General features: G+C 41.0%; 1 protein-coding gene across 1 annotated transcript in view; it reads right to left on the bottom strand.

Annotated features, from left to right (window-relative positions):
- Window positions 1-3028: 3028 nt before the first annotated feature.
- LOC110531961 (MAP kinase-activated protein kinase 2) overlaps window positions 3029-26485 on the bottom strand; it is a 39866-nt gene continuing 16409 nt past the window's right edge. The window contains exons 2-10 of the mRNA XM_021615507.2: window positions 19401-19540; window positions 19246-19310; window positions 10320-10399; window positions 10090-10216; window positions 9856-9931; window positions 9619-9743; window positions 8013-8098; window positions 4744-4824; window positions 3029-4501 (exon numbers count right to left, since the gene is read on the bottom strand). Coding sequence (XP_021471182.1) covers window positions 4358-4501; window positions 4744-4824; window positions 8013-8098; window positions 9619-9743; window positions 9856-9931; window positions 10090-10216; window positions 10320-10399; window positions 19246-19310; window positions 19401-19540 — 924 coding nt within the window. The 3' untranslated portion in view covers window positions 3029-4357. The remainder of the gene's footprint in view (window positions 4502-4743; window positions 4825-8012; window positions 8099-9618; window positions 9744-9855; window positions 9932-10089; window positions 10217-10319; window positions 10400-19245; window positions 19311-19400; window positions 19541-26485) is intronic.

Genomic DNA, 26485 nt, shown 5'->3' with positions numbered 1-26485 from the left:
ACAAGTGAATACCACTATGTATTAAGTACCAACAGATACTTTCTAGACTACAGTTCAAAACAATTGGTTTCAACACAATTGCTAAGTATTTGGTGGAAAATAATGGTGTTAATTTCAATCAATAACAAAGAAAAATATATATTAATGGATGAAGTGCTTTTCCTTTACTCTGCGGTCCGACTCATCCCAAACCATCTCAATTGGGTTGAGGTCGGGTGATTGTGGAGGCCAGGTCATCTGATGCAGCGCTCCATCATTCTCCTTGGTCAAATAGCCCTGGAGGTGTGTTTTAGGTCATTGTCCTGTTGAATAACAAATGATAGTTCCACGAAGTGTAAACCAGATGGGATGGCGAACCGCTGCAGAATGCTGTGGTAGCCATGCTGGTTAAAGTGTGCCTTGTATTATAAATGAATCTAAGACAGTGTCAACAGCAAAGCACCCCCACACCATCACACCTCCTACTCCATGCTTCACGGTGGGAACCACACATGCGGAGATCATCCGTTCACCTACTCTGCGTCTCAAAAAGACACGGTGGATGGAATCAAAATTCTTACATTTTGACTCAACAGACCAAAGGACAGATTTCCACCAGTCTAATGTCCATTGGTTGTGTTTCTTTGCCTAAGCAAGTCTCTTCTTCTTATTGATGTCCTTTAGCAGTGGTTTCTTTTCAGAAATTCGAACATGAAGGCCTGATTCACGCAGTCCCCTCTGAACAGTTGATGTTGAGATGTGTCTGTTACTTGAACTCTGTGAAGCATTTATTTAGGCTGAGGTACAGTTAATTGCAGTGCAACTTCACTATTATTCCACAATGTAGAAAATAGTAAAAATAAAGAGAAACACTTGAATGAGTAGGTGTGTCCCAACTTTTGACTGGCACTCTAGGTCCTGGATGACAGGTCAGATGCTGAGCAGTTGCCATACATGGTGGTGATGCAGCCAGTCTCTCGATGGTGCAGCTGTATAAAGTTTTAGATTTAATTTCCTGCAATTCTACACATTTTGCCATAGGGTTTAGACAAAATATTGCAGTTTCAAAGCAAATTTCATGCAATTCTACTAATTTTGCCATGGGAAAGAGAAAACATTTTTCAGTTTTACAGGTCATTTCCTGGAATTCTACACATTTTGCCATAGGAAGGAGACAAATGTTTCCCGTTTTTAATATATCAGAGTGAGTGACTAACAAAATCAACGGGGCCCCCCCGTCGACCATGATTACTACAAGTTTAGATAGCTGGATAGACTAACTTACCAATCACATTTTTTTTTTTGCTGACGTGTTAATTGAGTGTAAGTGACTGGCAAGAGAACAACTGATGCAAAACCAAATTTCACCTTGGTGTATTTCTACTATTCTAACTCCCAACAGTACGTTGGGGGAGAAGGGGGGTATTGATCCGCAGGCCTACAAAAGGGGGTCTGGATGTAACCACACATCAGGGGACATGGCAATAATGACATGGCCAAATGCAACAAACATCTTATTATGTAAGCCTCTTCCTTGAAGTGTTGAACTGAATTACATTTACAAAAGGATTCACACACCTTGAATGTCAAAATTTTGCATTAAAGCCTGAATTTAAAATAGATTACATTTACCTTTTGTCACTGGCCCTCACACAATACCCCGTAATGTCAAAGTGGAATTATGTGTTGAGAATTGTCATTGTCAGTAAGTATTCAACCCCTTTGTAATGCAAGCCTAAATAAGTTCAGGAGTAAAAATGGGCTTAAGTCATATAAGTTGCATGGACTCTGTGTGCAATAATAGTGTTAAACATGATTTTTGTATGATTACCTCATCTCTGTACTTTACACATACAGATAATTGTAAGGTCCCTCAGTTGAGCAGTGCATTTCAAACAGATTCAACCACAAAGACCAGGGAGGTTTACCAATTCCTCGCAAAGGGCACCTATTAATAGATGGGTATAAAAAAAAGCATACATTGAATATCACTTTGAGCATGAAGTTATTGATTACACCTTGAATTGTGCATTAATACACCCAGTCACGAGAAAGAAACTCAGTTGCCGGAGAGGAAGGAAACAGCTCAAGGATTTCACCATGAGGCAGATGGTGAATATAAAACAGTTTAATGGCTGTGATATAAAACTGAGGATGGATCAACATTGTAGTTACTCCACAATACTAACCTAATTGACAGAGTGTAAAGGTGGAAGCATGTACAAAACATAAATATTCCAAAACATGCATCCCGTTTGCAATAAGGCACTAAAGTTTTAAAGCAAAAAAAATGTGGCAAAGCTATTTACTTTTTGTCCTGAATACAATGTGTTGTTAATGTATTGGATTTTCCCCAAACAACACGAGTACCACTCTCCATATTTTCAAGCATAGTGGTGGCGGCATCATGTTATGGGTATGCTTGTAATCGTTAAGGACGGGGGAGTTTCAGGATAAAACAGAATGGAGCTAAGCACAGGTAAAATCCCAGAGGAAGACCTGGTTCAGTCTGCTTTGCACCAGACACTGGGAGATGACTTCACTTTTCAGCAGGACAATAACCTAAAACAAGGCCAAATCTACACTGGAGTTGCTTACCAAGACAGTGATTGTCCCGAGTGGCCGAAAATGATAGTCAAGCACTGATCAACAACTAACTTGAGAATGATTGAAGAATAAAACATTTAAAAAATGTGCAAATGTTGGAAACCTCTTAGAGACCCACCCAGAAAGACTCACAGCTCCAATTCCTGACAAAAGTGATTATAAAATAGAAACAGGGGGTGAATACTTATCTAATCATATTTTTTTTACAAGTGAGAATTGTTCTTGCACTTTGACATTATTATTTTGTGTTGGCAAAAGGATTGTGAATGCTTTCTGAAGGCACTGTATAAGAGGTTGTCTTTCCATCTCCATGACAGCAGATGGTGGTACAGGGCTGCACAAACAGGATAATGTCCTACATTGCCACAGTTTGACATCAAGGCTACTTTAGGATTGTGGCACAACACCACCAGTCACACATCAATCAACACATTTGAACGGATAAGGGATTTTATACAAGTTTTAATCCAAAAGACAGCCAGTGCTACATGTCATATGTGTACTGCCATACCACTATGCATTACAATGGTGCCCTACACTCAGTGTTCCCCATCACCTAACACAGCAGAAACCCAAAACATTATTGCTGCTGCGTGGAAACTAATAGTGACACTTGTGTTGTATAGTTCATTAGTGGGAATTCACTGAAAATATATTTAAACAATTGCAATCAGGATAATTGTGAAGTAGGCTACAACATCTGTGGGATGTGGTGATTTTGTGATCTCATGGTTTGGATATTTGATAACACAATGTACATTTGCTACAGCCAAAGTGGCTTGAATATTCCCCCACTGTTATCATACTGGGAAAAATTTAAATTTGAGATTAGTGCACAGACCTTGAACTTGTGTCAATCATGCATTACCTCAATGGGAGATAGATGTGTGTGAAAAGTTAGGCTGTGAGCATAAATATCAAGTAAGGATTTTTCCCAATGTCCTCAAGGCACACAGTCTTTCTAAACAGTCAGTCCACTCTAAAAAATATGGTGACTATAACTTTGGCTATGGGTGCGTTGGCTAAGAAATCAAACCCAACCAACAATGAAAACACAGTCAACTGCAGTCATACAACTTAGAAGTCCAATCAAAATAAAATCAGAGAGTTCGGGGCAACAAAAACCTCACACAACAAATAGAAAATGTATATTGTTGGTGTGAGGTGTGAATAAGTATATAAAATGAATGACAACTAAAGGAAGAAGAAACTAAAGGACATCCAATTAAACAAAGAAAAGTGATGCTTCCTCCATTGTGTAGAGTTAACCAGTGCATAGCAGAAAAATATTATGGATCCACAGTATAACTGGAGAAGCATTCAATGTTTTCATGGCAGTATCATCTGAAGACCCACAGATAAAGTTAGAAAAACATGTGGCCAATACCGAGGGGAATCAACAATGATAAAACACAGAACAGAGCTGGGTCAAGATACTGGATTAGTTACAGTGCAGTCAGCTTGCAGTGATCAGCAACAACGACAGAAAAACCCAGTACATCACAGAGACGTGACGATAAACATCTGATCTCTGTGTGGACAAAAAAGCACATGAACAAAATGGTTCTTTACCTTGAATGGCAAGGTGGGGGAAAAAAAACATTAAAATGGGGTAAAACGATGAGAATAAAACAACTAAAAAGGAAGTTCAAAAAACTGGAAAAGTAATATTTCTGGAGATTCAGACTTTCACCCTTTAAATAATCCCTGTTTGCCCTATCAGCTCTCTTTCACCGCATGGAAGGGCATGTGCGGTGCAAGTTATTTTGTTTCACAGGCCTGGTGGTTTAGTGGCTGCATTGTTTGCTTTCTTCCTTCTCTTAATCAGCAGCGGATTGGTCGAATCCTCGATGGTCTTGATTTTGATTTGCTCATAGTCCACTCTCATGGTTGCCAGGGCACTTGTCATTTCCTCCTAGTAACAACAATCACACCATTAGCAAATCACATAGAAACAATTATACATAATGTGTAAAGGACCAAGAACATCCAAAGGAGCAAATGTGCAATTATGTAGATAGAAGCAGACCAAAACACTGTATTTTGTACAGTCTATAGTAGGATATTGTTGTTTTTGTGCTCTGCATGCTAGAGGTGTGTGGATCCAAGTTAGATGCAGAAAGAATGCATTCACATCACTGCAGTGCCAGTGCTCACCTTGACCTCCTCCCAGACGTCCTGCTCCTCCTGCAGTACGCGACTGGTGTGGAGAGGGGTCTGAGGGACCTCCATAGACTGCTGTAGAGAGATCAGCTTAGGTTAGCGCATTGCTTTGGAAAAAGCATTGTGTCCAATCAAGGAACATGAATATAGGATCAAATTGGAAATGTGAAAAGTATTCAGCAACTCTAGGGAGGTCAATTATTACAAAAAAACATGTTGTAAAAGAATATCCCGGTCCCATACCGTATGTGGTTTTATGGTTGCCAAGTTACCATTACTGTGAGGCAAGTTTCTTTGGTATGTCAAAGAAGCGAAACAGAGAGGAGTTAGCTTAAGCACAAACAGACTGGACCACCAGGCAAGAAAAGGATGTGATTGCAGCAACATAATATGCTACAACAGCAAATGTGTCGTGTTGACATCACATGGCCAGTTTAGTTTAGTTGACTGAGGAATGTGATTGTCATTAGGACTTCATGCGGTGGTACATATGATTAACTTCATCCATGACACTTGTATGTTTCTTTTTATTTTATTTATTTATCTGTTATTTTACCAGGTAAGTTGACTGAGAACATGTTCTCATTTACAGCAACGACCTGGGGAATAGTTACAGTGGAGAGGAGGGGGATGAATGAGCCAATTGTAAACTGGGGATTATTAGGTGACCGTGATGGTTTGAGGGCCAGGTTGGGAATTTAGCCAGGGCACCGGGGTTAACACCCCTACTCTTACGATAAGTGCCATGGGATCTTTAATGACCTCAGAGAGTCAGGACACCCGTTTAACGTCCCATCTGAAATATGTATTTTTTTAGACCAGAGGAAAGAGTGCCTCCTACTGGCCCTGCAACACCACTTCCAGCAGCATCTGGTCTCACATCCAGGAACTGACCAGGACCAACCCTGCTTAGCTTCAGAAGCAAGGCAGCAGTGGTATGCAGGGTGGTATGCTGCTGGCAATTGTAATGTACAGTGGTGTAAGAATATTTTAGGATAATACACACAACACAGAGGACTAGAGGTCAATAGGAAATTAACGATCAATGGAAATAGTTGATTTTCAATTCAACATCTGGTTAGAATCTGTGTAGGGGTTTCAGTTCTGGATTCATGTGGCAAGATCTCATTGGTCAGAATCGTCCATACATTGAGCCTATAACAGAATAACTTATTTTTTGGCCATTGGCCCAATTTTACTGCAAGGAATTGTAATTGGTCAATCAAAGGCTCGGGTTAAGGGTTATAAATTACCTCCTGTGTCTTTGTTCTGTGGAGAATCATTGAGGACAGGGAAGAATGAACATCGACCATCTACTTCCCAGCATAACATCTATGATTTTCTCCCCCTGATTTGCTTTGGGGGCTGTGTTATTGAAGAATAAGATCAACTGCTAACAGTGGGTATAGAGAGTCACCACCCCCTTTCAAAATGTTCACCTTTTTTGCCTTACAGCCTGAAATTTAAAACACAAAATGTGACTTTTTCCAGCTTTATTTACACACAGTAACCCACAAAATCCAAGTGATTTATGTATTTTTTACTCTGAAAATTAATCACAAGTAAAACAGTCAAATACCCTATTTGGATAAGTAAACACCACCCCCTTAGAATTGCAATTGCAAACTTGAAGTATAACCAGATCACAAATCAAGCTAATTGGCTTCTGTGGTCAATTGTAGTGACGTTGATAAGTTCAGAATAAAAGGAGTTGTTCATAGAGGACTCCACTGCTTAGTAGTACAATTCAAAGCAAAGAATCCACTATGGGCGGAAAGGTACTTTCAAATGATCTACGAGATAAAATTGTGGAAAGTCGGGATTGATATAAAAAAAGTAAAAGGCTTTGTCTATCCCTCGGAGCACAGTTAAGACCATTAGTAAGAAGTGGAAGGCGTATGGCACCACCCAGACCCTACATAGTTCAGGATGTCGCTCCAAACTGAATGATCGGGCAAGGAGGAGACTGATCAGAGGCTACCAAGAAGCCAATGGCGACTTTGAAGGAGCTTCAGGTCTTTACGGCAAAGACTGGACAACGTGTGCGTGCATATGACCACAATATCACAAGCGCTCCACAAATCTGGCCTCTATGGGAGGGTGGCAAGAAAAAAAAACTCCTCAAAAAAAGCCACATCAAGTCTTGTTTGAGCTTTGCCAAAAATCACATTGTAGATTCTGAGGCCAAGTGGCAAGAGGTACTGAGGTCAAAACCCAACATCTTTCCACCCAAAGAACCCCATGCCTAGAGTAAAGCTTGGCGGTGGCAACATCCTGTTGATGGGGTGTTTCTCTTCAGCAGGGACTGGAGCACTTGTCAGAATAGAAGGGGAAATGGACAGTACAAAATACCGACAGATTCTTGAGGAAGACCTGCAGCCCTCCGCCAAGAAATTGAATATGGGAAGATGGATCACATTTCAACATGACAAATGGCCTAAAGCACACTGCCAAAGTAATAGTACAGTGGCTGAAGGACAAGAAGGTAAATATCCTTGAGTGTCCTAGACAGAGCACTGACCTAAATCCCATTGAAACTCTGTGGAATGACTCCAAGAGTGTAGTCCGTGAACGGTCACCATGCAATTTGTCTGAGTTTGAACAACTCTACAAGGAAGAATGGGCAAATATTGCACAGCCTACATGTACAAAGTAAATAGAGGCATATTCAAAAAGAGACTCGTGGCTGTAATTCAAGCAAAATGTGGTTCCAAGTATTTACTCAGGGGGGTGTTCACGTATCCAAACAGGGTATTTTACTGTATTCATGTCAATACATTTTCTAGATTTTTCCCCCCACCTCGATATTGTGGGTTACTGTGTAAAAGCCGGAAAAGGTCTGACTTAATGCGTTTTCCTTTAAGGCTGTATGTCAACGAAAAGGTGAAGATTTTGAAAGGGAATAATAAAAGTCACCAACAATGTTAAATGTGGTGTAAACCAAATGGTAAGGAATAATTGTTTCCCTCTGCTGCTGTCTTGGTTGGACCAGGCCCCTCTGAAAAATATATGTTTAACTCAATGAGACTAACCTAGATAAATTAAGGTTAAATAAAAATGTAATATGATAACTTTTGAGAATTGTGAAATTCCATTCAGAAACAAACAACCATTTATTGCACTCTTCTGTTGTCTTCTTGTGGTCTAGTTGCATTGAAAGTTGCTAGTGAATAATCAGTATGCATCTTCATAACAATTGACAACGACTGCATCATGGTCCAACTGCCTGGACTATAGGGATAACAGAAGGGTGCTGTGATTACATTGATCCAGGGGTGGTTCATGAACTCTGTGATGCTCATCCTCTGGGTGGGCTCAGTCTTCAGTAAGTAACGGATCAACTGTTTGGCTGGAGAGAGAAAACACAGGAAAACAGTTAGTTAAGCAATTCAGGTAATTACCATCAAAGTCAAGATATTAATTTTGAACCCAGCCCATATACAGTTGAAGTCAGATAATTACATACACTTAGGTTGGAGTCATTAAAACTCGTTTTTCAACCACTCCACAAATTTCTTGTTAAACAATAGTTTTGGCAAGTCGGTTAGGACATCTACTTTGTGCATGACACAAGTAATTTTTTACAGACAGATTATATCACTTATAATTCACTGTATCACAATTCCAGTGGGTCAGATGTTCATACACACTAAGTTGACTGTGCCTTTAAACAGCTTGGAAAATTCCAGAAAATGATGTCATGGCTTCAGAAGCTTCTGATAGGCTAACTGACATTATTTGAGTCAATTGGAGGTGTACCTGTGGATGTATTTCAAGGCCTACCTTCAAAATCTTTGCTTGACATCATGGGGAAATCAAAATAAATGAGCCAAGACCTCAGAAAAAAATTGGAGACCTCCACAAGTCTGGTTCATCCTTGGGAGCAATTTCCAAATGCCTGAAGTTACCACGTTCATCTGTACAAACAATGGTACGCAAGTATAAACACCATGGGACCACGCAGCCGTCATACCGCTCAGGAAGGAAACACGTTCTGTCTCCTAGAGATGAACGTACTTTGGTGCGAAAAGTGCAAATCAATCCTAGAACATCAGCAAAGGACCTTGAGAAGATGTTGGAGGAAGCAGGTACAAAATTATCCATATCCACAGTTTGGAGGAAGAAGGGGGAGGCTTGCAAGCCGAAGAACACCATCCCAACCATGAAGCACGGGGGTGGCAGCATCATGTTGAGGGGGTGCTCTGCTGCAGTAGGGACTGGTGCACTTCACAAAATAGGTGGCATCATGAGGTAGGAAAATTATGTGGATATATTGAAGCAATATCTCAAGACATCCGTCAGGAAATTAAAGCTTGGTCGCAAATGGGTCTTCCAAATGGACAATGACCCCAAGTATACTTCCAAAGTTTTGGAAAAATGGCTTAAGAACAACAAAGTCAAGGTATTGGAGTGGCCATCACAAAGATCTGACCTCAATCCTATAGAAAATGTGTGGGTTGAACTGAAAAAGCATGTGCGAGCAAGGAGGCCTACAAACCTGACTGTCAGCAGGAGTGGGCCAAAATTCACCCAACTTATTGTGGGAAGCCTGTGGAAGACTAGCCAAAACGTTTGACCCAAGTTAAACAATTTAAAGGCAATGCTACCAAATACTAATTGAGTGTATGTAAACTTCTGACCCACTGGGAATGTGATGAAAGAAATAAAAGCTGAAATAAATCAATTTCCTTCTATTATTCTGACATTTCACATTCTTAAAATAAAGTGGTGATCTGACCAAAGACAGGACATTTTTTACTAGGAATAAATGTCAGAAATTGTGAAAAACTGAGTTTAAATGTATTTGGCTAAGGTGCATGTAGACTTCCGACTTCAACTGTAAATATCTGTCTTCTCTCTCTCTCTTACCGTCCTCTGACACGTCAGACCACTCTGGGTTGGGGAACTCGTACTGTCCGTTCCTGATGCGCTTTTTCATCCCAGGGGAGATGGCCAGGCCGTGGTTAGAGTAGAAGGGAGGATATCCACACAGCCTAGGTGGTAGGAGGAGAGGAGAATATATAAGAACCACGTAAGGTCGTACATCTTGTACAGCGCAGTTATTGGGAATTGATTCATGCTGTCAAGCTATTTTGTATCACTTACAGGATATACATGATAACACCCAGAGACCACATATCACAGGATTTGTCGTACTTCTCTGGACCAAGAACCTCAGGGGCTGAGATCAAGGAGAGGAAATACAGACTCAAAATACATTGAAGCCTTGTATTTTATGAACTTAATCATCAATGCCACTGAAATATTCACAAATAATTATACTAACAGGGTAGGCTGTACTATTAAACCAGTCAGTAAGACTGAGTTGTGTAACCTTACCAACATAATAGGGGGTGTAGCATGGCGTTGCCAGGGAGTTGAGTGTGGTGATTTCTTTGGCAAACCCAAAATCGGTTAGTTTGAGGAGTGCATCTGGTTTTTTGGAAGTGTACAACAGATTTTCTGGCTGATGGACGAGAAAATAGCATAATTATTTATTGGACTGAACATGTACGCAAAATAAGAGATGTTTAGTGTAATTCTGTTCATTGAATCACCAGAGACTTTACCTTAATGTCTCTATGAGCGATGTCAATGGCATGCAGGTACTGGATAGCTTCTCCTATACTCTTCATGATGTCAGAGGCCTCTAGACGGGGTGGGAGAGAAGAGAAAGACCGAGTTAGAGGCATAACTGAGAGAGTGAACAGAGTTGAATACCAGTGGAGTGAAGGGATAAGAGGTCGGCCGACTGATTTTTAAACACCGATACAAATTGGAGGACCGAAATAAGCCAAAACCGATTAACCCAGACGATTTTACATACATACATACATACATACATACATACATACGTGACAATTACAAAAATACTGAATGAACAATGAACACTTTATTTTAACTTAATATAATACATAAATCAAATTAATTTAGTCTCAAATAAATAATGAAACATGTTCAATTTGGTTTAAATAATGCAAAAACACCATGTTGGAGAAGAAAGTAAAAGTGCAATATGTGCCTTGTAAAAAAGCTAATGTTTAAGTTCCTTGCTCAGAACATGAGAACATATGAAAACTGGTGGTTCCTTTTAACATGAGTCTTCAATATTCCCAGTTAAGTTTTAGGTTGTAGTGCAGAAAGCAGAGCTTGTCTGCATGCTCCACTGTCAGTCTGCTCCTCTGCTTATCATAAAATTATCCCCACCTCACTGAACACTCTCTCGCTTGGGACTGAAGAAGGTGGGGGACAGAGAAACGTCTTTATCAGTGGAGTGAGTGATTGAAGTCTGTCCTCATTCTGCTTCCGCCACTCCAAAGGCAAGCCACTCTTTCTGTCAATGACAGGCTATGTGAGGTAACGCTCCAACTCCATTTCAAAACTTCACTGGACTGTCCTATTGACTTCCAACGACTCTAGTGTAGAGGCTGTCCACCAGACGGACTCTTAGCACCTGGATCTGGGTCCTCCTCTTCACTAGTCTCCTCTTCACTAGTCCCAGCTGTGGCTCTGGGATTTGGTTTCTTAGAAGGTCAGATTTGTTTTTCAGCCACTCTTTTGCTTTCTCTCGTGCTGTCCCTGAGGTGAAGGCGAAGCTCTAGTAACGTGGATCCAGGACAGTTGCCAGCACCAGGCACTTGGTCTGCTCGGCCTTGGAGAACCACCTTGTCAGACTGTCCAGCATGGTCTTCCGTAAAGTTGATGCCTTGAGTAAAAGAACCCTCTTGCTGCAGCTTCAGCACCAACACACCGGGGATGATCAAATCAAATTTATTTATATAGCCCTTCGTACATCAGATGATATCTCAAAGTGCTGTACAGAAACCCAGCCTAAAACCCCAAACAGCAAGCAATGCAGGTGGCTAGGAAAAACTCCCTAGAAAGGCCAAAACCTAGGAAGAAACCTAGAGAGGAACCAGGCTGTGGGGTGGCCAGTCCTCTTCTGGCTGTGCATGCGGCTGCGGCTGCATGCGGCTGTAGAGTTGGAGGCACATCTCCAGTGTCACCTCCTCCATAGGTGCCAGAGTCTTAATTAGGTTAGAGACAATGTCCCACTGTGCAGCAGACAAACTGCTGATGTGTCCGTATTCACCTGCATTCACATTCAGTGCACGCCTCTGTTCAAACATCCTCTGCAACATGTGTAGTGTTGAGTTCCAGCGAGTTTGAACTTCTTGGATGATGCTGTGTTTGGGAAGGCCAAGCACTTCCTGAATGACCCTCAGCCTCTGTTTGGCCAGTACAGAGTGGTCAAAGTGAGTTGCACAGCTCTTCAACATGGCAATAATGTCTAGCACAGCTCTGACTGGATAGGCCATCATTGATTACAAGCTGTAGGGTGTGTGCACTGCAGCTGAAGTCTGGAAGCTCTGCCAGTCTCATACCTTTCACCATGTTTGCCCCACTGTCCCTGAGGACCAGCACTACACGTTCTGTGTGGATTTCACAGTATTACAACATGGTCAAAAACATCTCTGATGTAGTTTCCTGTGTGTGGTCCAATCGTAGTCTTGACATTCAGCACAACCTGCTTTCTTGTCCAGACATTGTCAATGAAATGTCCAGTAAGGCTCATCAGGGATTCTGTAGTGCCTGACCAGCAGTCAGTTGTGAATGCCATGTGTGGAGCATTCACTGGTGCCACCAGATTCTTCGCAACTCTTTCATGCGTTTTATCTAGCATTTCTGTGGAGGTAGAATCTTTCATCTTTAATCCTGTGCCAGGGTTCAGCAACAGTAATCAGCCACTGAAAACCAACATCATCTCAAAAATGGCTTCATCCATCTTCTTGGCCCTTGGGTCTTTTGTCTTTTATCTTGCCATTTTGTTTGTTTATTAAAAAGTTGTAATATTGTAGCTTGCGATGTGTCTATCACCTTTTCCTTGTGAAGAATTTGTATTTGCTTTTTTCATCACTGCTTCCTTATGAGCATTTGGATGAGTGATCTTAAGGTGATTCCAGTTTGGTGGTATTCTTTGACCTACATCTTTCTCACAAATGAGACACATTGCTTTCCCTGGTGCCAATTCAATGTAAAAGTCCCACACTGGTGCTCTGCTTTTCTCTGCCGCCTGTAAAATTAATATAATCGTACACACACGCACAGCTCTCTGCAGTGACAAGGATACTGAAGAGTCTGCTTAGGAGATACAAATACTCTCAACTGTTTGAATAATAAAACTATAGTTTAAGTTACCTGTGGATGAATGTTGAAAACAAAAAAACTAATTTCTATATGCATGAAATCCTATTTTAATAATAATAATAATAAGATTTGACTAAAATTGTGACTCATAATTCCCATGACACCTTCCAGCAAAATCTGAAAAGCAGTTCCTTCATTCATTTATTCCTTAGGATATTTTTAGATTCACTTCAAATAAGGTCTGTGTTTCTTGTAGGCTTACGCCAATTTGATAACTGTGTAGATATCCATAGGACAAGGTAACTCTGATCAATATTGGCTAAATATAAGCGAAGATATATTTTTTTTGTAGAGTGGAGTTTATGAAAATATGTTGACAAACGTTACCTTATATTTGCGAGATTTACACGAGCATCAACATGCTGAGGTGGTTTAAGCCTACACGAAACACAGACTGTAATTGAAGTAAATCAAGACATTCCCCACAGAAGGGATGAATGGTAAAATAACGAAGGAACCCCTTTCAAGTTCAGCTGCAAGTTACTATAGGAATTATGACGTGTCAACTATTTCGCTCTATACCATTTGTATTTCATATACCTTTGACTATTGGATCTTATAGGCACTTTAGTATTGCCAGCCTATTCTCGGGAGTTGATAGGCTTGAAGTCATAAACAGCGCTGTGCTTCAAGCATTGCTAAGAGCTGCTGGCAAACGCAGTAAAGTGCTGTTTGAATGAATGCTTATGAGCCTGCTGCTGTCTACCACCGCTCAATCAGACTGCTCTATCAAATCATAGACTTAATTATAATATACTAAAACACACAGAAAAACAAGCCTTTGGTCATTAATATGGTCAAATCCGGAAACTACCATTTAAAAAACAAAATGTTTTTTTCTTTCAGTGTATTACCGAAGCGTTCTGTATTTTATCGAACGAGTGGCAACCGTAAATCTAAATTTTGCTGTTAACATTGAAGGTTGTGCAATGTATGTCTTAAGTACGTAAAATTCTGGCAAATGAATTACGGTCTTTGTTGGGAAGAAATGGTCTTCACACAGTTCGCAACAAGCCAGGTGGCCCAAGCTGCTGCATATATCCTGACTCTGCTTGCACTGAACGCAAGAGAAGTGACAATTTCACTACAAGTTAATATTGCCTGCTAACATGAATCTTTTAACTAAATAAGCAGGTTTAAAATAATATATTTATGTGTATTGATTTTAAGAAAAGGTATTGATGTTGATCGTTAGGTACATTAGTGCAACGATTGTGCTTTTTTCACGGATGCTCTTTTGTGAAATCAGCACCCGTTGAGCGAAGTTGAAGTAGGCTGTGACTCGATGATAAATTAACAGGCACTGCAGTGATTATATGCAACACAGGACAAGATAATCACAAGTTAACTATGTGAAGATTGATCATTTTTTTATATAGTTAAGTTTAATGCTAGCTAGCAACTTACCTTGGCTCCTTGTAGCCACAAGGTCCTTTTGATGCTGCACTCGCAAAACAGGTGGTCAGCCTGCCTGGATTGCAATTTAATCAGCGTCCAAAAAGGCAGATTACCGATTGTTAAGAAAACTTGAAAATCGGCCCTAGTTAATCGGTCGACCTCTAGAAGGGATACATTATTCATATGGTGAGAGATTAGAGAAAATATTTTTTATTACTAGGGCAGTGGGGGTCATGAAATTGTGGCAGACGGTGATTGTCAAGCAAATAACTGCTCGTCTCACGGTAACTGACCGTTAATTAACATACACATTTAGCATCTACTGGCTTCCATGCATAGCCTACAAGCCACTGATTAAGACCTTTGGAACATCTACCTTTTAAAAAGTCTAATAAAGCCATGTAATATAGCCTACAATCACAATCAATCCGTTCTTTATTTTAGACAGGTCTAAAGAAACATGATATGAAAAAATATATTATTTCAGATTAACAGAATAGCATACTCCTGAGTTGTCCTTATGTCAGGCCCTGATCTGCCTATGCCATATGGCTGTGGGCAACAGTAGTTCATGTAGCAGACATTTGCCTAGAACACATAGATGAATACAATGAGGGAGTGCACTCATGCAGCTATTCTGTGTTGAGTGGTTAACAAAGAAATAGGTACTCCTATATTCTTAATGTAGAGTTATTTACGTAATTTTAGTTGGGCTACAGTTGAAGTCGGAAGTTTACATTCACCTTAGCCAAATACGTTTAAACTCAGTTTTTCACAATTCCTGACATTTAATTCCAGTAAAAATTCCCTGTTTTAGGTACATTTTGATCACCACTTTATTTTAAGAATATGAAATGTCTGAATAATAGTAGAGAGAATTATTTATTTCAGCCTTTATTTCTTTCATCACATTCCCAGTGGGTCAGAAGTTTACATACACTCAATTAGTATTTGGTAGCATTGACTTTAAATTGTTTAACTTGGGTCAAACGTTTTGGCTAGCCTTCCACAGGCTTCCCACAATAAATTGGGTGAATTTTGGCCCATTCCTCCTGACAGAGCTGGTGTAACTGAGTCAGGTTTGTAGGCCTCCTTGCTCGCACAGACTTTTCCAGTTCTGCCCAAAAATGTTTTATATTATTGAGGTCAGGGCTTTGTGATGGCCACTCAAATACCTTGACTTTGTTTTCCTTAAGCGATTTTGCCACAACTTTGGAAGTATGCTTGGGGTCATTGTCCATTTGGAAGACCGATTCGCGACCAAGCTTTAACTTCCTGACTGATGTCTTGAGATGTTGCTTCAATATACACACATAATTTTCCTACCTCATGATGCCATCTATTTTGTGAAGTGCACCAGTCCCTCCTGCAGCAAAACACCCCACAACAGTTATATTTTTGTTTCATCAGACCAGAGGACATTTCTCCAAAAAGTACGGTCTTTGTTCCCATGTGCGGTTGCAAACCGTAGTCTGGCTTTTTCATGGCAGTTTTTGAGCAGTGGCTTCTTCCTTGCTGAGTGGCCTTTCAGGTTATGTCGATATAGGACTCGTTTTACTGTGGATATAGATACTTTGGAAGATACTTTTGTTGTTCTGGGATTGATTTGCACTTTTCACACCAAAGTTCGTTCATATCTAGGACACAGAATGCGTCTCCTTCCTGAGCGGTATGACGGCTGTGTGGTCCCATGGTGTTTATACTTGTGTACTATTGTTTGTACAGATGAACGTGGTACCTTACGGAGGATGAACAAGACTTGTGGAGGTCTTTTCTGAGGTCTTGGCTGATTTATTTGATTTTTTTCCCATGATGTCAAGCAAAGAGGCACTGAGTTTGAATGTAGGCCTTGAAATACATCCACATGTACACCTCCAATCGACTAAAATGAAGTCAATTAGCCTATCAGAAGCTTCTAAAGCCATGACATCATTTTCTTGAATTTTCCACGCTGATTAAAGGCACAGTCAACTTAGTGTATGTAAACTTCTGGAATTGTGATACGGTGAATTATAAGTGAAATAATCTGTCTGTAAACAATTGTTGGAAAAATTACTTGTGTTATGCACAAAGTAGATGTCCTAACCAACTTGCCAAAACTATAGTTTAACAAGAAATTTGTGGAGTGGTTAAAAAACACGTTTTAATGACTCCAACCTAAGTGTATGTAAACTTCTGACTTCAACTGCATGTTTTGATTTTTAATACATTCTAAGGCTGCATGAAAGGCATGAGGTCTGCTGTTTTTTTGTGAAGGCTGTACACACTTCATCTGTCTCTCATTCACAATATGACAAGCACTTGATAATGCCTCGAATTTCCCAGCTACATTGTAATGCCCCCTAAAAGAATCCATGCATTTTGCGGCTGGTGGCCCTTGTTCTGAATATAATAATTATAATGCCCTTCTCCCGGCTGAGTGCCGAAGCACAGCTCACTCACATGGCTCTACGTCATGTGATCAAGTCTTTCTCACAGGCTACAAGTGAAGACAGACACATTGGGGACGCATCCTTATCCAATTCCGAGGTGCATATTAAAGATATTGGAAGAACTATCCATATTTACTTTGTCTGCCAACAAGATGAGTAGGCCTAACAAACAGCAAAAGCAATAGCCTATGTCAATCTACTATCCCGCATAGTTCGAAGGTTGACCTACCCCATTCTTTGCGAGAAATAAATATTCCAAACATAGTCTGGGACAGCTGTGAGATGCAATAGATCCCAAATTAATACAACCACTAGCATCAAAAAACCTGTTTTAAGCAATGAACCTAACTCAACAGATGAGAATGTTTAGCTTAAAATGTTGATCAACTATTAGGCTATACGAGCGAATGTTCCATTAGCAGGAAAACACCATTCTCAAAAGTGCATGCAAAGCTTTTATTATAAAAAGGTGCATGTTTATGGTGAAAATGAATCTTCCCCAAACTTGAAATTCACGCACTGTGTATGCATGTCAGTTAGGCTCTACACCTGATGTAAAGCAGATTAATGTGTTTCATTTAAAGAAGTTATTTGCCCACTTTAGTTGTTATACAAACCTTACCAGAACATATAGGCCTATGGGCTAGGCTACATTAGGTGTGCGACTATGATTTGGAAAAAGTCACAAAAAAGCATACATCTAGGCATCATTCACAAGTGATAGGCTAATATTGTCACCCATCACACTATTCTTGATTTAAGTTTGTCTTTCCATATCCTAAATAATACACATGTGAAATGTGTTTTGATTTAGAATGGACCATTATCCTGCACCTGTCTCGAAACAGGGGCAGCGGAAAAAAATATGTCATCCAGGATTGGGTAGGATTGGGTAATCAGTTACAGTTACGAGATACCTGTCCAAAATTGTAAAAATAAAAAAAAATCACTTTTGGATAACCGAAACTCAGTAATCTGATTACATTCAGTTACTTTTAGATTACTTTCCCCTTAAGAGTCATTAGAAGACAAAAATGTTACCAATTGAACGACATCTATTGCAGGATAAATAAATCAATGTTAAAGTTTACATAGCTGGCCATATATGGATGTTACATTTTACTTTATGGGTTGGTTATGTAGGCTTCTTCCAACCCATCGCTTTCTGCTACATACAATAACATTAATATATATCATTTATGTAAATATAATTGAATTGAGTCCAAAAATGGATGTAGCAACTACAGATTGTCCCTTTAAATCTATCAAAAGTCTGCAAATTAGGCCTATTGATAAATATTTTCCTTATTTGCATGAATTAGATTGAGCAATAAAAGCCCCACTTTTATTCCATAGGCTGGGATCTGCTGTTGCAAGAGCACATTTTCCACTGGTTTCAAAAACAATGATTCATAGGCAGCTTAAACTTCTTGAATTCAACCATTATTGAGTTCAAATACACATTGAAATTTGTGAACAGCCATCCACACAACAACCACAATCCGTAGGGCACAAATAGCTAAACGAGAGCACAGCAGTGGGATTCACATCAATGCGCTACGTAGATATCAATAATAAGTGATATCCGTATCGCCGTAGACTTCACCACTGCTATCATCCTTGCCTACAAGCTATTATTAAAGTTGGGTAATCTTTGGATGGCGACAGCAGTCGCACCATTGAAAGACATAGCTTGGACTGTATCCTACACATTTGGCATGTCATCATAGTAGACTCACTCAGGTGGAACAAACTTAACAACTTGCACCTTTTTTCAATGCTTATTAGAGAAAAGTCAAATATTTTCTTACGCAAACATCCTTTCTGAATTTAAAAGTAATCCTCGATGTAATTCTCTAGTTTTTCAAAAGTATCTGTAATCTGATGACAATATTTTAGCTGGTAAAGGATTAGTTACCGGTTTTTCGTAATCCCTTACATATAACAGCATGTAATCCGTTACTTCCCAACCCTGGTGTCACCTATGCGCTTAAATAGCGAATGGAGGACGCTTTTCCCGTGGTGCCAGCCAGGTAGGCTATACTTCTGTTGTAAAGAGAAGCAATGTGCTTAATATTTGGAAGGTTATGAAATAAATATAGTAGGTAGTGTCTATAGAAAGCTGATGGGATCCTCTTTTTAATAGAGGTCATCATTGCTTTCTACCGCAATTGCATAGCTATAGAAATGTTGCACAACATGAGCTCATGGGCTCTCATGAAGTGTTTGATTAGATTTGAGATCACATTTGCATTGATGTCAGAGTGATTATAGGGACGATAGAGTGCTGAGGACCAGGCAGTTAGCAAGTTTGGTAGGCTACTAATGACCATCAGTAGCATCAGAGCTTGGAGAAGCCCAACTACCGTGACTAAACGGTCACATGGAATTTGACTGTCATGACTACTTACCGCCGGTGTGGCGGTAATACGGTCCCCGTAACAGCCCTACTCATTACCTCTTTCTGTGAATGCCTGGTTCCCCCGGTCTTGAATATGGCTGAATAGCTCACCTCCATCCATACTGAAATGGAGAGAGAAAACACTGAATAACATAGGCTAAATGTGTGCGTGTGTGTGTGTGTGCGTGTGTGTGTGTGTGTCAGTCACCCACCACTCCATGACGATGAGCAGGCACTTCCTGCCTTGGTAGAGGTTTTCATAGACGTCCATGATGCGTACGATGTGAGAGCAGGGCGACGCCCTCCAGTGGAGCTCTACCTCCCGACGAGCCTTCGCACAATCCTGCAGAATCTGGAGAGAGGGGGCGGAGTAGATGAGAAGAGTAAGGAGAGAATCAGAGGCTAAATCAGATCTTCATGGCTTCCTTTCCTCCTCTCCTTACCACCATTAAAATCAAATCAAACTTTGTCACATACACAGAATACAACAAGTTAAGACTACCGTGAAATGCTTACTTACAAGCCCTTAACCAAAAGTGCAGTTCAAGAAGATTACCACTGATATCAAAGATAACAGGTTTAAATAAGTGAAAGAAATATGATGGAAAAGTGAGAGACAATTACCAGCATGAGCAGGGGCGGTCAATGAGGAAAGATTATGGTAAACCACACAGAGCTGAGCTGCTGACTAACATGTCTTTCAAAAGGTTACATCTAGATGTCTCCCCAACGTGTCTAGTGCAGCCTACTTTCCCTGCTATTGATAGTACATCAGGCCAGGGGTCTCAAACATGCAGTGTCTAACTTGTCATTGTTTCTGAATTAGAAAAACAATGTAGAAGATTTTCCATCCTCAGTTCACTCCAAGTTCAGAGGCCTCCAACCACGATGGACCAAAAGCCATCCAGAGGTAGTCACTTCCCAGATTTTGACATTCAGATCTGATTACGGCAGTCTCAGACACATCATAATACAATTTCCCTCCTTCCCAGATGGAACAAGTCTAATGGAACCTAATGACATTACTCATCAATTTGAGAGTTCAAGAACAATACCACACAAAATACCAAGCTGGTTGAAAAGGTAAAGGCTTAACCCTTGGCCTGCCTGACGTGTGGCCAGTAAGCAAACACACATTGACAATCAATCCACCAATGGCGGCCTTCCGCATCCGGAGTGGAAGGTGCCGAGCTACAGCGGTGTTTGTGAGACCATGAGGCATCCCGAAAATCTGTAGGGTTCGAACAGTTTGGCCCAAGATCTACTCTGGAAAGATGAGACTCATGAATGTGATGGTGTTCTCAGTGTCAAGGGAGTCGTCTGAAGTCGGTACAGCCAATCAATCTGCCCACTTCTGTCTGTAGCATCCGAACAGTTTAGGCTACACACTAATATGACCCCTCTATGGAAAGGTGAGACTCGGGAAAACGTACAAATAATAAACTCTGCAAAAAAAGAAACATCCTCTCACTGTCAACTGCGTTTATTTTCAACAAACTAATCATGTGTAAATATTTACATGAAAATAACAAGATTCAACAGACAAACTGAACAAGTTCCACAGGCATGTAACTAACAGAAATGGAATAATGTGTCAAAATCAAAAGAAACAGCATCTGGTGTGGCCACCATCTGCATTAAGTACTAGAGTGCATTTCCTCCTCATGAACTGCACCAGATTTGCCAGTTCTTGCTGTGAGAAGTTACCCCACTCTTCCACCAAGGAACCTGCAAGTTCCTGAACATTTCTGGGGGGAATGGCCCAAGCCCTCACCCTCCATCCAACAGGTCCCATAAATGCTCAAAGAGAACCGGGCTCTTTGCTGGTCATGGCAGAACACTGACATTCCTGTCGTGCAGGAAATCACGCAAAGAATGAGCAGTGTGGCTGGTGGCATTGTCATGCTGGAGGGTCACGTCAGGATAAGCCTGCAGGAAGGGTACCACATGAGGGATGAGGATATCTTCTCTGTAACGCACAGCGTTGAGATTCCCTGCAATGACAACAAGCTCAGTCCGATGATGTTGTGACACACCGCCCTAGACTATGACAGACTCTCCACCTCCAAATCGATCCCGCTCCAGAGTACATGCCTCGGTGTAATGCTCATTACTTTGACGATAAACACGAGTCCGACCATCATCCCTGGTGAGACAAAACTGCAACTCGTCAGACGAAAGCACTTTTTGCCAGTCCTGTCTGGTCCAGCGACGGTGAGTTTGTGCCCATAGGCGACGTTGTTTCCGGTGATGTCCGGTGAGGACCTGCCTAACAACAGACCTACAAGCCCTCAGTCTAGCCTCTCTCAGCCTATTGCAGAAAGTCTGAGCACTGAAGGAGGGATTGTGCGTTCCTGGTGTAACTCGGGCAGTTGATGTTGCCATCCAGTACCTGTACCTGAGATGTTCCGATACTGTGCAGGTGTTGTTACACGTGGTCAGCCACTGCGATCAGATGTCCGTCCCGTCTCCCTGTAGCGCTGTCTTAGGCGTCTCACGTTCACAAAGATGAGCAGGGACCATGGGTATCTTTCTTTTGGTGTTTTTCAGAGTGAGCAGAAAGGCCTCTTTAGTGTTCTAAGTTTTTATAACTGTGACCTTAATTGTCTACCGTCTGTAAGCTGTTAGTGTCTTAACAACCGTTCCAAGGTGCATGTTCATTAATTGTTTATGGTTCATTGAGCAAGCATGGGAAACAGTGTTTAAATCCTTTACAATGATCTGTGAATTTATTTAGGTTTTTAAGAATTATCTTTGGGCCCGAAAAATATATATTTTTAAGAATTTGGACATGGTCCCGAAAAAGGAAAGTTTTTTTTTGTTGCAGAGTTTATATTATATACACATACAGTACCTTTCGAAAAAAAAAGCAAAGCCATTTTATTGTCCATTAAAATAACATAAAATTGATCAGAATTCCAGCAGACATTGCTATTGTTGTAAATGACTATTGTAGCTGAAAATGGCAGATTTTTTAATGGAATATCTACATAGGCCCATTATCAGAAACCATCACTCGTGTTCTAATGGCGCATTGTGTTTGCAAATCCAAGTTTATAATTTTAAAAGGCTAATTAGAAAACCATTTTGCAATTATGTTAGCACAGCTGAAAACTGTTGTCCTGATTAAATAAGCAATAAAACTGGCACCTGGAAATGCAAATGCGCTACGCTAAATGCTAAATGTACTTGTTAAAACTCAAACGTTCATTAAAACACACATACAGGGTATTGAATTAAAGCTACACTCGTTGTGAATCTAGCCAACAAGTCAGATTTTTAAAATGCTTTTCGGCGAAAGCATGAGAAGCTATTATCTGATAGCATGCAACACCCCAAAATGCCTGAAGGCGACGTAAACAAAATAATTAGCGTAGCCGGCGCTACACAAATAGCAGAAATAAACTATAAAACATTCATTACCTTTGACAAGCTTCTTTCTTGGCACTCCTATATGCCCCATAAACATCACTATTGGGTCTTTTTTACGATTACATCGGTCCATATATACCCAAAATAGCCATCTATGGAAACTGTGTAATTCAGAAAAAAACATTGTTTCAAAACGCTGCGTCATTTTTTTAAATTAAAAAAGTCTACGATAAACTTTCACAAAACACTTTGAAATACTTTTATAATCCAACTTTAGGTATTAGTAAACGTTTATAATCTATCAAAATGATCACGGGGCGATGTGTATTCAATAGCTCCACGTCTTCAAATCATGGTCGAAAATCTCTCCTCCAAAACATCCTGTCGGAGACCGGAAGAAATGGAATCTCTTTCCTTTGTTTGACCAAGAAATAACTCTCAGGAAAATGACGACAATGGCGACATCGTGTGGAATCTGTAGGAATTGCAATTGGTGTCCTTTAAACAATACATGCAAGTGGCGCATGGATATTATTTTCAGCTTTCAGTGACCAGTTTTTCTTGCGCTTTTCGATGAAACACACGCTCTGTTATAGTCACAGCCGTGATTTAACCAGTTTTAGAAACTTCAGAGTGTTTTCTATCCACACATACTAATCATATGCATATACTATATTCCTGGCATGAGTAGCAGGACGCTGAAATGTTGCGCGATTTTTAACAGAATGTTCGAAAAAGGAGAGGGTAGACTTAACAGGTTTAAATAAATGTCACCAGTCTCAACATCAAAAGTGACTCTGGGACTCTGGGATGCTGGCCTTCTAGGCAGAGTTCATCTGTCCAGTGTCTGTGTTCTTTTGCCCATCTACATTTTTTATTTTTATTGGCCAGTCTGAGATATGGCTTTTTCATTGCAACTCTGCCTAGAAAGCCAGCATCCCAGAGTCACCTCTTCACCATTGAGACTGTTTTTTTGTGGGTACTATTTAATGAAGTTGCCAGTTACAGCCTAGTGTCTTCTTGGATATGACGCAACAAGCCTTGGGGATCTTCTCTGCAGATCCTCTCAAGCTCTGTCAGGTTGGATGGGGAGCGTCGCTGCTCCGCTATTTTCAGGTCCCTCCAGAGATATGACAGGATTCAATTGCAGGATCTGGCTGGGCCACTCCAGAACATTCAGAGACTTGTCCCGAAGCCACTCCTGTGTTGTCTTGGCGGTGTGCTTAGGGTCGTTGTTCTGATGGAAGGTGAACCTTCACCCCAGTCCGAGGTCCTGAGCGTTCATGAGCAGGTTTTCTTCAAGGATCTCTGTACTTTAATCTTTAAAACTTTTGTCAAACTCCAAGCGGGCAGGCTGTCATGTGCCTTTTACTGAGGAGTGGCTTCCGTCTGGTCACTCTACCATAATTGCCTGATTGGTGGAGTGCGGCAAAGATGGTTGTCCTTCTGGACAGAGGAATTTTGGAGTGACAGAGAGTGACCATCGGGTTCTTGATCACTTCAATGACCAATGCCCTTCTCCGATTGCTCAGTTTGGCCAGACCGCCAGCTCTAGGAAGAGTCCTTCCATTTAAGAATTATGGAGGCCATTGTGTTCTTGGGGACCTTCAATGCTGCAGAATATTTCTGGTACCCTTCCCCAGATCTGTGCCTCGACACAATCCTGTCTCGGAGCTCTATGGACAATTCCTTTGACCTCATGGCTATGTTTTTGCACTGTCAACAGTGGGACCTTTATATAGACCAACTGTGTGTCTTTCCAAATCATGTCCAATCAATTTAATTTACCACAGCTCCAATCAAGTTATAGAAACATCAAGGGTTATCAATGGAAACAGGATGCACCGGAGCTCAATTTTGAGTCTCATAGCAAAGGGTTTGAATACTTAAGTAAATAAGGTATGGTTATTTTTTATGAATGTGAATTTTTGTTCCTGAAAACCTGTTTTCCTTTTTTTCATTTTGGGGTATTATTTTTTATTTATTTTACCTTTATTTAACTAGGCAAGTCAGTTAAGAACAAATTCTTATTTTCAATGACGGCCTAGGAACAGTGGGTTAACTGCCTGTTCAGGGGCAGAACGACAGATTTGTACCATGTCAGCTCGGGGGTTTGAACTTGCAACCTTCCGGTTACTAGTCCAACGCTCTAACCACTAGGCTACCCTGCCGCCCCAGTGTAGATTGAGGAGGGGAAAAAAGACTAATCAATTTTAGAATAAGGCTGTAACATAACAAAATGTGAAATAAGTCAAGGGGTCTGAAGGCACCGTATTTCTCTCACATAGAACACACAACAAGCCGACTAGGTAAATAGATCAACTATTCTACTATGGCAGGGGTGTTAAACTCATTCCATGTAGGGCATAGTGTCTGCTGTTTTTTCCCTTTTAATGAACCCCTAGACAACCAGGTGAGGAGAGTTCTTTACTAATTAGTGACCTTCAATCAAATACAAGGGAGGAGCGAAAACATGCAGATACTCGGCTCTCCGTGGAATGAGTTTGACACGTGTACTATGGGCTTGACTGATTTTGTTTTAACACACTAGAAGGTCCTACTCACATTGGCTACAGAGATCGGGAGCCCTCAGTCCTCGTGAGCAGCGGAGGCCCATGTCAGTGGCGCTGTGATTTTTTCCTCGAAGCTGACACAAAAGGTGTTTAGCATGGTTGGTTTTCCCTTTGTAATCCATGATTGTCTGAAGTCCACATGGGTCTCGTGTCTGAGCCGTTGAATTGCGATTCCACTTGTAAGGTCTTTGTGTCTCTGATTGTCTTGCGGAGGTCATAGGTGGTCTGTTTGTACTCGGCAGTGTTTCCAGCGTTGAACAGACCTTACCACGGGTACTTCCAGTTTGAATTTCTACCTATAGGCTGGGAGGAGATGGAGAATGAAGGCGTTGTCTAGGGCTGGGCGGTATACCTTATTTTACTATATACACCAGTATTGATGCATGAACCAGTTTGGGTTTTTACTTTACCTTCTATAACAGTATTTAAATGTTTGGTTTGTTAAATGTTACAGGCCGTGTGTAAAGTACATTTTTGTAGTTTACACCGCTACTTGAGTCATCCCTCTCCACTCTCACCATGCCACTTTCCACACAGACCTAGCCCCGACCCGTCAATCAAGGAGCGCATTTTTTGTTACTTGACCTCGCGACACTTGCGTTCAGTCTGCATGGTCAATCGGGGCACATGAAACAATGTTGATGACAATGATGTTGTTTCCACTTTGCTTCTTAATATAACTCCACATGTGTTCTAGAATTACACTACTAGTTTGTTTCTCTTACATTTGCAAAAATCTAGTTTGTTTTTTCTTAGCAAGGTTTAGCTAAATCGTGTTCGCTGCTAATGCAAATTGATAGTTAGCTGGCTCCCTCTGCTGTTTCCTGAAGTCCACGATCATCTCCTTTGTTTTGTTGACGCTGAGTGAGGTTATTTTACTGACACCACACTCCGAGGGCCCTTACCTCCTCCCTGTAGGCCGTCTCGTCGTTGTTGGTAATCAAGCCTACCACTGTAGTGTCGTCTGCAAACTTGATGATTGAGTTGGAGGCGTGCATGGCCACACAGTCGTGGGTGAACAGGGAGTACAGGAGAGGACTCAGAACGCACCCTTGTGGGGCCCCAGTGTTGAGGATCAGCAGGGTGGAGATGTTGTTACCTACCCTCACCACCTGGAGGCGACCCGTCAGGAAGTCCAGTACCCAGTTGCACAGGGCGGGGGGGTCGAGACCCAGGGTCTCGAGCTTGATGACGAGTTTGGAGGGTACTATGGTGTTAAATGCTGAGCTGTAGTCGATGAACAGCATTCTCACATAGGTATTCCTCTTGTCCAGATGGGTTAGGGCAGTGTGCAGTGTGGTTTGGATTGCGTCGTCTGTGGACCTATTGAGGCGGTAAGCAAATTGGAGTGG

This window comes from Oncorhynchus mykiss, chromosome 9, assembly GCF_013265735.2.
Source record: "Oncorhynchus mykiss isolate Arlee chromosome 9, USDA_OmykA_1.1, whole genome shotgun sequence".
Taxonomy (NCBI): Eukaryota; Metazoa; Chordata; class Actinopteri; order Salmoniformes; family Salmonidae; genus Oncorhynchus; species Oncorhynchus mykiss.
The sequence above is the reverse complement of the archived record's forward strand: the minus strand, read 5'-3'. Positions and strand labels throughout refer to the sequence as shown.